We start from the raw sequence: 13,614 nt of genomic DNA, 5'->3' as shown, positions 1-13,614 counted from the left end.
TATGCGATGGCATAATCAATATCCTTCTAGAAGGTTTGGAATACGAACATCAATGTATAGAATGAAAATCAAAATTCAATTTAATATTTTGAAATTTATATTATGCTAGTTGTTTTACCTGGCTTCGCTCAGTATTTGTAATATAAACAGCTTAAACATGGCGAATCCAGTAGTAAAATATTTATATGTTTTGTTATTAAATTTATTTGAATTGAAAAAAAAAATCGACTCGTTGTCATAGAAATTTCGAAGTTTCCAATCAAAGATACTTACATATGTACATACAAAGTCTCTTTCGAAATTATATATTAGATTATGAGCCAGTTTGGAAGGCAAAAGTAATTTCTTTGGCAGCACTTAATCCTATCGACTGGCTCATCACATAATAGCATTTTGTAATTAAAAAATTCCGATATGAGCGCCGAAGATTTGTTCCCAGCCGCTGAAGACCGATGTGGATATCTTCAAACAATCGACGAGGTGGTCGCGAACGCCCGAATGCGGATAGGGCGTTGAGAAGAAAATTAATTACAAAATGCTATTAAATGATGCTGTTACTGGGTAAATGTTTCGCCGAATGTAATGTATCGTTTTTCCTGAAGATGGCAATAATTTTTAGTCACATAAGTAGTGTAATTACGCATGTAGATGAGGTCTATTTTTTAATGCTTTTTTTATTATTTGAGTATATTTTTTGTTCATGAAAGTTAATAGTAGTTTTTATTTAATATTTAGTCATATCCAATAATTAAAATATATTAATTAATTGGATATGATTAAATATTAAGATATTATATAATAATAGATTTTGAAGAGGGCGAGTATCAAATTTAATTATAATAAATATTTGTTATATCAACCAGTGATGTCGCTAGAGTTGGTGTCAACCCCCTCCAAAATTTAAATTCAAATTTTTTTAAAATCTTCGGTGGCAGATATGAGACTCTTGGCTTGGATAGCTTGAAACATGGCTGCTACATCTTTAATGGTTCTTGATCTGATTTGGAGTTCAGAATGAAGACAGTCGATGCATTCAAATCTCGCCCTCTTGTTTTCTTCTTGTAAAGAAATTATCTGTTTGCGCCCTTGCCAAATTTTGTTTTAACCCTAGATCTTCTCTCCATTACGATTTTATGATTTTCTGATTTTCAAAGCACATGTTTAATTGCATACTCCACTGGGTGACCGCGCTTCTTTAGTTAACTTTTAGCTTCCACATAGTATTGATAATTAAAGAGCGGACCAACTTTGCGCCGTTCTTTGTTCATTGTTCGCCGTGCTTTGTTCATTTTTATGATGAACCTTTTTTTTATGCTCTCTAGCTTTGTAGTTTGCCCTGTTTTCTGGAAAACAGACCTAAAACGCTCTATTTCCTAGAAAAAGCACACTTCCGTTCCTACCCCTAATGATAATAATGGCACTCCTTGCCACGCTTGAGTTTGAATGCCCTTTTTTTTGCATTGTGTTGAAGATATTTCTACGAAATTCATGCCTTGTGACGCTACTGATGTCAACTGTTTTAGTAAAAATAATATGTCCATAGAATAAAAATGTGTTCACTAATAACTAGCAGCATGGACTAGTGGTTAGTATATATTTTTATGAACAGTGTGGTTATTGGTTTGAGTCTCACTGGTTGCTGTTGGCCAGACACCTTAGTTTGTGACTCCAGGTCGATCGTTTCCTATTAGAGTTTGTATAGTACATGATAAATTGCAGAAATAAAAATTTATATATATATATATATATATATATATATATATATATATATATATATATATATATATATATATATATATATATATATATATATATATATATATATTTTTTTTTTTTTATATAAAAATGAATGTCTGTGTGTATGTCTCGAATAGGCTCCCAAACCACTGAACCGATTACGATGGAACTTTCAGGATTTGTTGTATGCATGTCCGGGAAGTTTACTGTGAAAAAAACGGAAAAAACAGGAACGGAAACGGGAATGGGTGTCATTGCAACACTATAATTTCAAATGTTTTCGCATCGCTACCAATTGTTCGCTGCCTGCGTTTTTCCAACAATGGGAACGGGATAGGGAACAGGAACGGGAATTGCATGCGTTATTGTGCAATAACGCATGCCGAGTTCAGCTAGTTAAATAAATAAAAATACATACCGTTTGATTTGAGTAAATTGTCTGCAAAATACAAAATTTTATATAAATAATCAAAAATTTCTATAAAAAAAAATTTATGGGAGAGGAGGATTTTTAATAACAATAATGATTTATCGGTTATTTCTTCACATTTCCGTACGAAATTATTCAAAAGTTCACGAACGTAAGCTCGATAATATTTATGATAGCAACACTGCAGCTGTCAAAATACGTGTTCGTGAATCGCCCACTTTTGCTAAACGCTGTATATAGTATTTGACGTTATGTTGCATAAACGGTTTTTTATATATGTAAGGTTCTTTATTTTCAATAAATAAATTATATGTAGATACATATATGATATTTTCATGTATTTGAAAATATATAAGTCAAGATGTGCTTGTGCATTTACTAGATATTGCTTAAAATATTTTTTTACTGGATTCATCTCGTTGAATGCACGTATGTATCTATTTATTATTCGTGTGTAATTAATTAATTATTTCAATTTGAATAATAAATAAACAAAATTAATTTTCATTTATTTTAAAATTTTCGCAGGAGTTCTTCATATATATTTTAACATAAAATCGAACGATAAATTTTTGTACACCTTTTGGTTAGATTTTTTTCTTTTTCAAATGATATATTGCATTATTCACGAGAAAAAATCTTCATTAGAAACCGTTTTAAACGATTCAATAAATCTTAAAAAATCTTTACGTATCAGAATAAGAAATTTCACCATTACTGACAACGATCTCGTTATACCGGCATTGATAGCAATTTTACATATGAAAAATAAAGTTCCATCTTTTCCGTCCATCAACAATTTATATTTTTGCATTAACGAAGACGACCAATTGTCAACTGTTTCAGATTAATACAATTCTCCTTACATAATCTTCATAATGGGAGCGATGCTTTCGCAAACCAGTGACAGGAAAACAAGACGATCATCATCTTTGTCCGTTGAAGTTCAAGACTGGTTGAATTCAACTTCGTTTATTCCTCCGGAAGAAATCCGCCAACTGAGTTTCTTATGCGAAAATCTAGGAAACGACAAAGTTGGCGATGCAAATTCTGTGGATGCCACACATAATTGTGCACCCAACATATTCAGACGGAAACGAAAATCGAGTGATGCTAACCGGAAACAAAGTGTTTGCAACGACAGTACTGCCGACAACAATGATTTGCCGAAGAATATTAATGCAACAAAGGAACAACCTCTACAAGAAGTATTTTTAAAACATCATGATTCGGATATCAGCTTGGCACTGGCTATTACAGACAAAGAAAATATTACAGATGAAGATATTATTACATACTTGGCCTGCAGAGCAATATTAGATAGTGCAATTTAATTCATTTCATTATTTGATATGAAGGATTTTAACTGGTAGGCTATAAATACTTATTTTTATTTTGTTGTGTTTTAGTATTACATACATACAAACTTTTGTTGAATATACATATGTGAGATGTACGTACATATGAAGATGTACACATTGTGTATTTAAAGAATTATAAACAAATATCATAATACATATAATATTATCTTATAAAAATATTTGTATTTTATTTTGCAGGAATTTCGATTCATTGAGGCTATTTAAATTTGGCTTTGGAAACACGAGATGGATATAATCATAATTGATACTAAGAATTTCGAATTGAACACAAATCATCATTCCGAAGATTATCAAAAAAATTGTGGGTATGAAAATGAATTTGAAAAACTTTTCTATATATTTGATTTTGATTTTTAAATGCTTTTTATTATTACTAAATTATGTTCACAATACATCTTATATATATTTTAATAGCTACTGATCTACTGATCATTTTCTATTTTACAATTTTAATTTAATTTTGTAAGTAATCATAGTATTATATTATTCTAATGTTAATATGTACAGCGTAATAGGAAAAAGAGCTCAAAAACCTATTTACAATTTTTTCTATATATGTATGTTTATGTGTATTTACTCAAGTTATAGGAATTTACTGGAGTATGGTGTTTATAGTATATTTATGTGATATTTCAGCACCTGGAATTAATAGAATAATTTTGTCCGTCATATTATATTTTGAATGTTTTAGGGCAAGAAATTTAAAAGGCAAAGCATTCAATTTCAATTTAAAATAAATGATAAACAGCTTTATTTGAGGAAAATATGTATTTATTTCGAAATATGTATATCCTTTTACTTTGTATAGTCTGTTAAATCTTAAGTTCAATAAAAGGATTCCTTTAAATTATAGTTTATAGTTGAATGGTAATCTAAAGTGATTTTAAAGTATATTTCTCTAATACTAAATACATACATATGTATTTTCAATACATTATAATTGGTGGCGTAATCTGTAAAGTTGTTAATTTAATTCGACAGCTTTTGGTTTAGAAATTGTTGTTTATTTTGCTTTATTTTATAATGTTAACGTTTTATGTAATGACGTTTGAAAAAATGTCTACATGACTACATGACGGCTAAAATGGCTACATAACGTTTAAAAAAAAATCAAGCATCACATGTATATTTTTATCTGGCAAGATATAGTTTATTTTTGTGTCAGTATTTTATGCACTTATATTTTTAGGTGTTATTTGGAATTGAATTGTATTGTGTGTATGTAGTATAAAATATACAGTGTACATATATGATTATCATAATGTTGTACTATATTAGGGCTGAAATAAATGTAGACATTGGGATATTTGTTAATTGAAAAAGGTCGAATTGAAAAATTCATGAATTCAACTACATACAATCAAAATATTTGCAGTTTTATTCACTTATTATTAACTCGTGAGTTATTGACACTAAAACATATTAAATGTATGTATTTATGTAGATTAAATAAATCTAAAGGCACTCTTTTTATTATATTTTCATTCTAAAAAAAGTCACACAGCTGGAAAACAAAAACTGGTTTATTATAAATCTAAAGTTAATTATTATAAAATAAGGTAAATTAATACTGTGAAATTTTCGTTCAAAAAATATTATTTTTTAATGATTCAATCTTCTCTTCCACCCATGACACTTGTCTTTGCTTGTTCATACGTTTCCGAAGTTTTTATTAGTTATTTTTCTCTTTTCACAAGTCTCCTCTATGTTTCACTTCGCAAAAGATTGAGCTAATTACATAATTATAAAATTTAATTCGTTCTTTCATTAACTGTGAAGTTATTAGAAAAAAAATAGTCATTCCGCATGTGCATTGCTACTCGGGATTGCAAATGGACGATTTTCCATTCATATGGTTTTTATGACAAAGTATAACCATTTATTTATCATGTCCTTAGCTTTCCATTCTTCTGACATTTCAGTTTCTATAATGGATTTTAAATACATAATTTCTTCATACATCAGTGTTAAAAAAATCTTTAGTATATTTATCAAATGCTTCTGATTGTTCCTCAGTTTGTTAAAAAGTGGTCTCTTTTGGTTTCCTAGATATTTATTGTTTAATCTGTCTTTCAGTTGTTTCTTTGTGTATTTCGAAACACTTTTCATTTTAATTACATTGGTTACCGATTTCTTATTTGGCTCTCAGTTAAAAATACTCGACTGCGCACAAATATAAAATAAAATTCTGATTTCTGGATTTTTAGAAAGGAGCACATTTACTTGTTTTTATTTGATGGCTTGGCTAGATAGAATCCCGGGACAACTGACTCATGGAGTGGGACACAGGCACATAGAGCTATAAACTGATACATGTTCTGGGACGTATGGCAGCCCTTTACTATTATATATCCAATGGGAGGATTTTATACTTAAATGTATTATATACAACTTATTATATCCTTATTATATATACAACTTATTATATCTTATTATATTATTATACAACTTATTATATCCGTATTTAGATTTTTAAAAGCTTTTTATTACTCTTATTAAGGCGCATAAATATTTATAATAAAACTTAGGTATAATATTTCACTTAATGGTTTAGTAAGTTTCATATGTATTCTATATTTATATATGTACTTACTGGGGAAAAAATAGTTCAAAATTTATTTACATTTTATATATTGAATTGTTCATACATCACTCACATATGTATGTATGTATAAGAAATATGCTTTTTTAGGGTAGTGGCATTTTAGCCATTTTTTAAATTAAATTTTGAATATTATAATGTTTTATGTTGAAAAAATTTAAGTTATAACTTTTATTTATTGAATTTCAGAAAAGAAATCCCCCCTGGTCTGCTAAAATGGTAGACTGCACACTTCAACTAAGAACAAAGGTTTACTGATACGAATTTAGCTACGAGATATTATCATCATTATGTTGAGCGTTGATTGCAAGATAATACTAGTGTGCCATTTTACGCAGGTATGCCATTTCTTTCCCATGTGTACATTTTTACATATACAGGGTGTCCGGTAGGTCGATACAAAGCCTTGAAGGGTTGATAGCTTACATAATTTCCAACATTTTGAGCCACACATACCTCAGTCTGAATTCTTACGGTTTTTTTTTATTTCATTTTTAAAGATTTTTAGTAAATACACCAAAATCTCACAGTTAATTGCTAATACTGCCCAAGTTAAAAAAGGTATGTTAGTCAGTTATTATTGGTTTGTCTAATGTTTATTCAATCAAATATAAACAAATACAACCATCTGTGTCAACAGAAAAAAATAATAGAGGCACCATAAGTTTTCAAAAATTTGTCAAATAGGAAAAAGCCAATATTTTTTTTGTACACAAAAAAATAACAAAAATTATTTTAAGAAGTAAAACCTTAATAAAAACATGGCTGTTTATTGTCCTTTCTATTAAGATATCACTCATGCAGATGTCTTGCCAATTAACAGAATTAAGATGTAAAACCTAATCGAGGAAGCGCGCCGAACAGAGGCCGTCATTCAAAAGCGACTTTAATGTTATCGTCTAATTTTATTTTATTTTACATATATACCAGGAAGGCCTTACAGGTAAACCCCAATGCGCCTTCCTGGCCAATTACAAATTTACAAATTACAATTCAGCATTTTTTTTTATACATATATAAATCACTGAATTACGAGATACTGTAAAACTCGTAAATCAATGAGACATCTATTAATTTGTACACAAACTTATTTATTGTACATTAATTAATAACAAATTATAGGTGACATATCGTATAGGAGGGATTTTTAGCTAATTTTTTCCCGGGAACCGTTTCAACAATGAAATCAGAGAAAATTGGCAAACTGATAGGAAACGATCAACCTGAAGTCACAAATCCAGGTCTAACCAACAGCATACTCTGAAAAATCCATTTTCATTCGAGGCTCGGACCCAGGGATCGAACCCGCCGCCTCTCAACGCTAAGCAGAAGCTTAACGACCGCGCTATGTCAAATAAAACAAAAATTTTGATAAAATTATTTATTCTTTATGTTCAAATGCCAATTTCTAATGCATACTAGAGTCCTTCGTCTCATTTCCGTTTTGGTAATTTTGGGTTTTATCTCTTCTTCAGGGTTTTAAAAGATTTTTCTGATTATCTGTTATTTTGTAATTACTTATTTTGTGTAAATGAGTTCCTAAGCCCGTAATCAGACGAAAAATTGTATAATAGTCAAATCAGGTGACCGAGCAAGCCTAAGTTATAGTCCACCTTTGCCGATGCAACTATCCGAAAAACAGTTATTCTAGTTTTCTTTAAATTTTTAAACTTCAGTATGCTGGACAACTATCATGTTTGAAGATGATTGGATTTTCCGAATCCAGCATTGGTACCTTGTCTTATTATTATATACTATATATTAGATGCTTTTCAGGAACCACGCGTACTATGTCACCGTTTAACAAAAATCGACATACAAAGATCTCCATCTTCCAAATACTGCACCTCTGTGCCGTGATAACGATATTTCACATCTGGGGAAGAGCCAAGGAACGTCTTGAGATCTTTTACACAAAAAAAAAATAATTACAAAATAACAGATAATCAGAAAAATATAACAATCTTTTAAAATCATGAAGAAGAGATAAAACACAAAATTACCATCATGGAAGTGAGAAGAACGACTCTAGTATGCATTTGAAATCAGCATTTGAACATAAACAATAAATAATTTTCTCAATTTTTTTGTTTTATTTGATATTAAAGTCGCTTGTGAATGACGGCCTCTGTTCGGCGCGCTTCCTCGATTAGGTTTTACACCTTAATTCTAATAATTGGCAAGACATCTGCATGAATAATATCTTAATAGAAAGGACAATAAACAGCCATGTTTTTATAAAGGTTTTACCTCTTAAAATAATTTTCGTTATTTTTTTTATATACAAAAATATCGGATTTTTCCTATTTGACAAATTTTTGAAAACTTATGGTGCCTCTATTATTTTTTTCTGTTGACACAGATGGTTGTATTTGTTTATATTTGATTGAATAAACATTAGACAAACCAAAAAATTATAACTGACTAACATACCTTTTTTAACTTGGGCAGTATTAGCAATTAACTGTGAGATTTTGGTGTATTTACTAAAAATCTTTAAAAACGAAATAAAAAAAAAACCGTAAGACTTTGGACTGAGGTTATATGTGCCCCTTCAAAACCCTTCAAGGCTTTGTATCGACCTACCGGACAACCTGTATAATAGTTACGTGTTTAAATTGAAAATATTTGTCTTTAGTCTCTTTGATTAGTTTTTAATATTTGTTTTGATATTGATATTTGAAATTAAAATATTTATTTTAAAAACAATTATAATTGAAATATTTCATAATAATTTAAAAATCAAATCTATGTAAATTAACAATGCAATTGTTGAAAATTACACTTTTTTAATAACAATTTTACTTCTAGTGAAATATAATCATTTACTGTTTACTGACAAATTATCATTACTGTAATTTAATTTGATTATTAAGTATTAATTTGAAACTGAAACATTTACTAATCGAAACACATTGAGAAACGGGAACGGGAATGGGAACGGAAATTGCATGCGTTATTGTGGCATTGCAACGCATGTCGGGTTCAGCTAGTTATATATAAAATACAAAATGAGATGTTGTTAAATTTTATATACCTTTATTTTGTTATATTATTAAATATGTATATTGTGATTTCTTTTTACAGAATTTGTTTGCTGTTAAATACATGTCTACCAACATAAGCCACCGTTCCTTATGATTTTGAATAACAGCTGTGAGATCTAGATTTATATATGTTTTACAATCATCAACATTTAATTATATATTTGAATTAAATCTAAATTTATTGATAATGTTACATATTTTTGTATGAAGGAGAAAACAAATTAAAATTTAATACTTTAGTAACTCTATAAATTAACTTTTTGTATACCTAATTATAGTACCTAATCCATTTCTTAGAATAATTTTAGCAAATAGTTTTTATAGGTAAATTTTCCGATAACAATTTGTAAGATATATTTTTTTTTTATATAATGCATTATTCTCTTCAGAAACAAAATTGAAAAAAAAATATTTAGAAAATAGTATTTGAAGAAATTTTTGCAAAATTCATTTAATTTATTCATGATTTTTGAATGTGAAGTTTATGAGATATTCAAATTCATCCTGAAATAAAGTAAAATTTTATAGAATTCATCCGATATATTTATAGGGACACAATTGTGGATGGATTTCAGGAGCTTATGAATTTAATAACCAGGGCCTCATTCCCCCCCCCCCCTCCGAATGGGTTCAGGTCATATTTTATAATATTTAAATTATAGTAAATTTTTATGCGAAAAATTAATAATTAAAAAACGCTTTAAAAAAACAACTTTTGGTAATTTAAAACATAATTAAAATTGTTTTATGTACATGTGTAATGAAACAAAAAAAACTGAGCGATTTTTTAGTTACACCAGGGCCCGGATTTTCAGTTCACAATACATCTTAGATTTATTATACACTAGTGGTTTTACCCAGCCTCGCTCAGTATTTGTAATATAATTTGTTATATAAACCGCTTAAAAATGTTTAATCGAATAGTAAACATTTATTTGTTTTTTTTTTATTAAATTTATTAGAATCGAAAAAAAAAATACTTGTAGAAATTTTGACTTGTTTACGAAGTTCCCAACCAATGTTACTTACATACAAAGTCTCTTTCGAAATTATATATTAGATAATAGTTACTGATCTAGTAATCATTTTCTATTTCAAACTTCTCTTATTTTAATGCTTATTTAAAAGCTTATTGTGGTGTGGCGCATTCAAGATTGAGAAAAACATTGGTGGCCGCAAGCTGGATTAAAAAAATATATATTAAAATTGAATATACATATTTAGTAGTTCTTTATTTTGAATTTACAGCTGTTTTTGTTTTATTTTTTAAATAAAATAACAATTAATGCGTTTGTTGCCATTGCATTTCACTTGATAAAGAATTGCACAAATATGTATGTGGAATCAAAACAGGATTTTTTCTTTATTTATTTTGTATGTAGGTCCTTTTTTTTCAAAAGAGTTTACTTTTTATGACCAGCTAGATTCCAAAAGTTTTCACCTGTATCCTGAGAGTTTAATATGATTATTTCGAATTGTCAAAATCTCATCCTCAATTTTTGATGTTTTTTTTTTAAGAGGTTCTGCAATGGATTTAGCAATTTCAAAAAAAATGTAGCCACAGTCTTGATAATGGTAAATTGTTAGAATCTACCTTCAAATTGTTCCAAATGATTTTTAAAAATTAGTAATGAATGATGTTGGGTCAAAACTATTTTCTCCCATCACTTTTTTTTTTCCTGGAAAATGGAAGAGAACTTTTTGAAAAATTACTCATTCAAGATTGTGTTTAAACTTTTTATTTTAGCTGAATGTTTGCTTATAAAAAAAACAAATTTATTTTTCCATAAATTTTTTCGAAATTTTAACAATTTGAAGCGGGTGCATGCAAATATGTACATAGCTTCAAGGGCGCACATGCGCCTGCGGGCACAGGGTTGGGATCCCCTGGTATACAGCATAATAGGAAAAATAGTTCAAAAACCTATTTTACAATTCTTTTACAAATATGATATAGAAATATTTCTATTTAATCTGATTTTCATGAGTTACGGAAGTTATAATATATTATTTTATAGGAAATATACGTTTTATCCTAATGGATGTGAAACTTCGACATTAAAGCCAAGATGCTACACAAAGTGTAATGAACAATTTTATGGTTGCAAAGTGGTCTACCCGTTTAATAAATAAATGGTGAAGAAACAGTCGTAGTTTTAATTTATGTAAATCTATTCAAACTTTTCACCATATCATGGACATATAAATTTTCCCATTGGAACACAGTGTTGAAAGTATTTAAATGTGTCACGATGTCCAAAGTAAATGCTAAATCACACAGCCAATCATTATTAGTTAATTCGGGAAAGTCGATAATATTTTTCATTTTTAAAAATAGAACGATTTCTTCTTTTGTATCCCATACTCGCCGAAGTATTTTTCCTAGGCTAAGCCATCGAATATGATTATGATAAATAATATCTGTGAACTCGGATTCAATATCTTAAAAAAAAGCAATGAATTGTATGTGTTTCAAGCCACTCGATCGTATTAAATTTACAAGTTTAATAATATAAGATGTCACATGTTCAACTTTTAACATATTTTTGTACAATACTTGTTGATGTATATAATACAATGAATTATAGTTAAATTGTAATCAGGACAATTTTTATCTTGGATGGTCAAACTTGGTGCTCCGTCAGTTGTTATGCTTACCAATTTGTTCCATTGTAAATTATATTTTTTTAAGCAATTAACATTTTTTTCAAAAATATCAGCTCCTGTTGTTTGATCTTTAAGTGATTCAAATGACAAAAGCTCTTCAATAATTTCAAATTTAGAGTTCCATCCGCTTATGAAAATTAATAACTGTGCGGTATCTTTTCGATCATTACTTTCGTCGAGAGCTATCGAGTACCATGTGATCGATTCTAATATTAAATGATAATTGCTCATTAAAGTTTGTAGTCTAGTTTGGCCCAAATTCGAATTGTATCTTATGTCAGAAACGATAAAACATTTAATAAATCAATAAAAAAAATTTTAGATCAGAAAAAAGTAAACTTTTTTGAATTTTGCTCGCAGGCTGCACCAAAATACTCGGCGGGCCGCGGTTTGCCCAGGCCTGGATTATACATATGTACTATATAGATGTACACAGTGGTGGACTGGCCATACAAGCGAACATGCCCGATGGCATGTGGGCCCCAATATCTGTTAGAAAATATGGGCCCTCAGTAAAATTAAATAACTTTTTAACTATTTCACGTGTGTAAAAATTTATAGGATATTGCACTTTGGGACCTAAAGTTTGGGTATTTCAAAAAAACAAATTTCTTACGATATACATAAACAACTAATACCTGCTTTAACAGCCCAAGGATCGGTTAACTTTTTTTATTAGGCTCTAAATGTAAGTTTCAACATTTGCGTGGGCCCTTTTGCCGGGCCCATTCCCAACGTCAATATTATGTATATACCAATACCTATGTAACAACTACCTACTAAAATAAAAATGGGAATAAACAAATTTTCGTGAATAATATAAACTGAATTGCTTAAAACGATTTTGATAGGACGATTCATCATCAACCAGCGATTTAAATTTACTTCATACTTTCAAAATAACATTTGATTATACTTCGATGATATAGTAAGATTTAAATACACAATTTTAAACAGTTTCCGAATATAAAATCTATTCCTAATCTAGACACATCCATGTAAATAGAAATATAGGATAGGGGCCCCCTCCCCAAAATCCCGATTTTCGATTAACATTAATTGAAAATATTATACATTTTTTTCAGGGACGTAATTTGGGGGGGGGGCATAGGGGGCACTCGCCCCCCTAAATTAAGGAATGGTGTAAATTTAGAAAATATTATGAATTTAATGATTAATGAGATACTATGGATCTATGAATGCTACATTTATTTCTTATGTATGTTACTTTTGGGTAACTAATAAAATAATCGCTGCTATGTATGTATGTGCTTTGAAAAAAAAAAAAAATTTCAAAGCAAGTATATTTTGGTTTTTGGTATAATTCTTAGAAATTGTTCATCCTATGGAGCGAATCGTTAGAAAGGTCCCCTTTACTTTATTTTGTCTCAAAAACAGATGTGTAAGGTTTATTTTTCCGAAAGTTCGTATATTTTTTGTTTTCAAGAAAGGTTTTAAATTAATATTTTACTGAATCGGTTCAATCACAAATGGTTTTATTTCTCGTATTTTTGATACGTTCAGGGGTGTGGTAAATATTTTTTTCAGCTTTTTTTGTTAAAAAAAAACACATTTTTCTATATTATGTAAATGTGATCAGTGATCGATTCTGAGTTCGAATTTGCGCATGATCACAAAACTTTATCTATTGTTATTACGTACATATATGTACATACATAGATAAAGTGAAAAGACAGTCGGTAGAAATTAAGTTAATTGATAGTTTTTTGGTGACTCAGTTTTATGGTC

The 13,614-nt window shown here is 29.0% G+C and overlaps 1 protein-coding gene across 6 annotated transcripts; it reads left to right on the top strand.

Moving 5' to 3' along the window:
- The first annotated feature begins 2,364 nt into the window (after positions 1–2,364).
- LOC143922674 (uncharacterized) lies at positions 2,365–9,587 on the top strand. 6 transcript variants are annotated; one of them, XM_077446006.1, is made up of 6 exons: positions 2,365–2,445; positions 3,014–3,536; positions 3,727–3,854; positions 5,757–5,927; positions 6,341–6,489; positions 9,239–9,587. In XM_077446006.1, the coding sequence occupies exon 2, from the start codon at positions 3,046–3,048 to the stop codon at positions 3,499–3,501; it is 456 nt and encodes a 151-aa protein (XP_077302132.1). In that variant the 5' UTR covers positions 2,365–2,445; positions 3,014–3,045; the 3' UTR covers positions 3,502–3,536; positions 3,727–3,854; positions 5,757–5,927; positions 6,341–6,489; positions 9,239–9,587. The 6 variants fall into 6 exon arrangements, with proteins under 6 accessions (XP_077302132.1, XP_077302133.1, XP_077302134.1 ...); XM_077446007.1 differs by having other exon boundaries at positions 2,373–2,445; positions 3,727–3,850; positions 9,239–9,445; XM_077446010.1 differs by having other exon boundaries at positions 2,421–2,596; positions 3,727–3,850; positions 9,239–9,446.
- Positions 9,588–13,614: the final 4,027 nt, after the last annotated feature.

Source organism: Arctopsyche grandis, chromosome 2, assembly GCF_051622035.1.
Source record: "Arctopsyche grandis isolate Sample6627 chromosome 2, ASM5162203v2, whole genome shotgun sequence".
In the NCBI taxonomy this organism is placed as follows: domain Eukaryota; kingdom Metazoa; phylum Arthropoda; class Insecta; order Trichoptera; family Hydropsychidae; genus Arctopsyche; species Arctopsyche grandis.
The sequence above is the reverse complement of the archived record's forward strand: the minus strand, read 5'-3'. Positions and strand labels throughout refer to the sequence as shown.

What these genes read in the sequence shown, in the direction of transcription:
- LOC143922674 (XM_077446006.1), top strand. Translation starts at nt 3,046, where the DNA reads ATGGGAGCGATGCTTTCGCAAACCAGTGACAGGAAAACAAGACGATCA.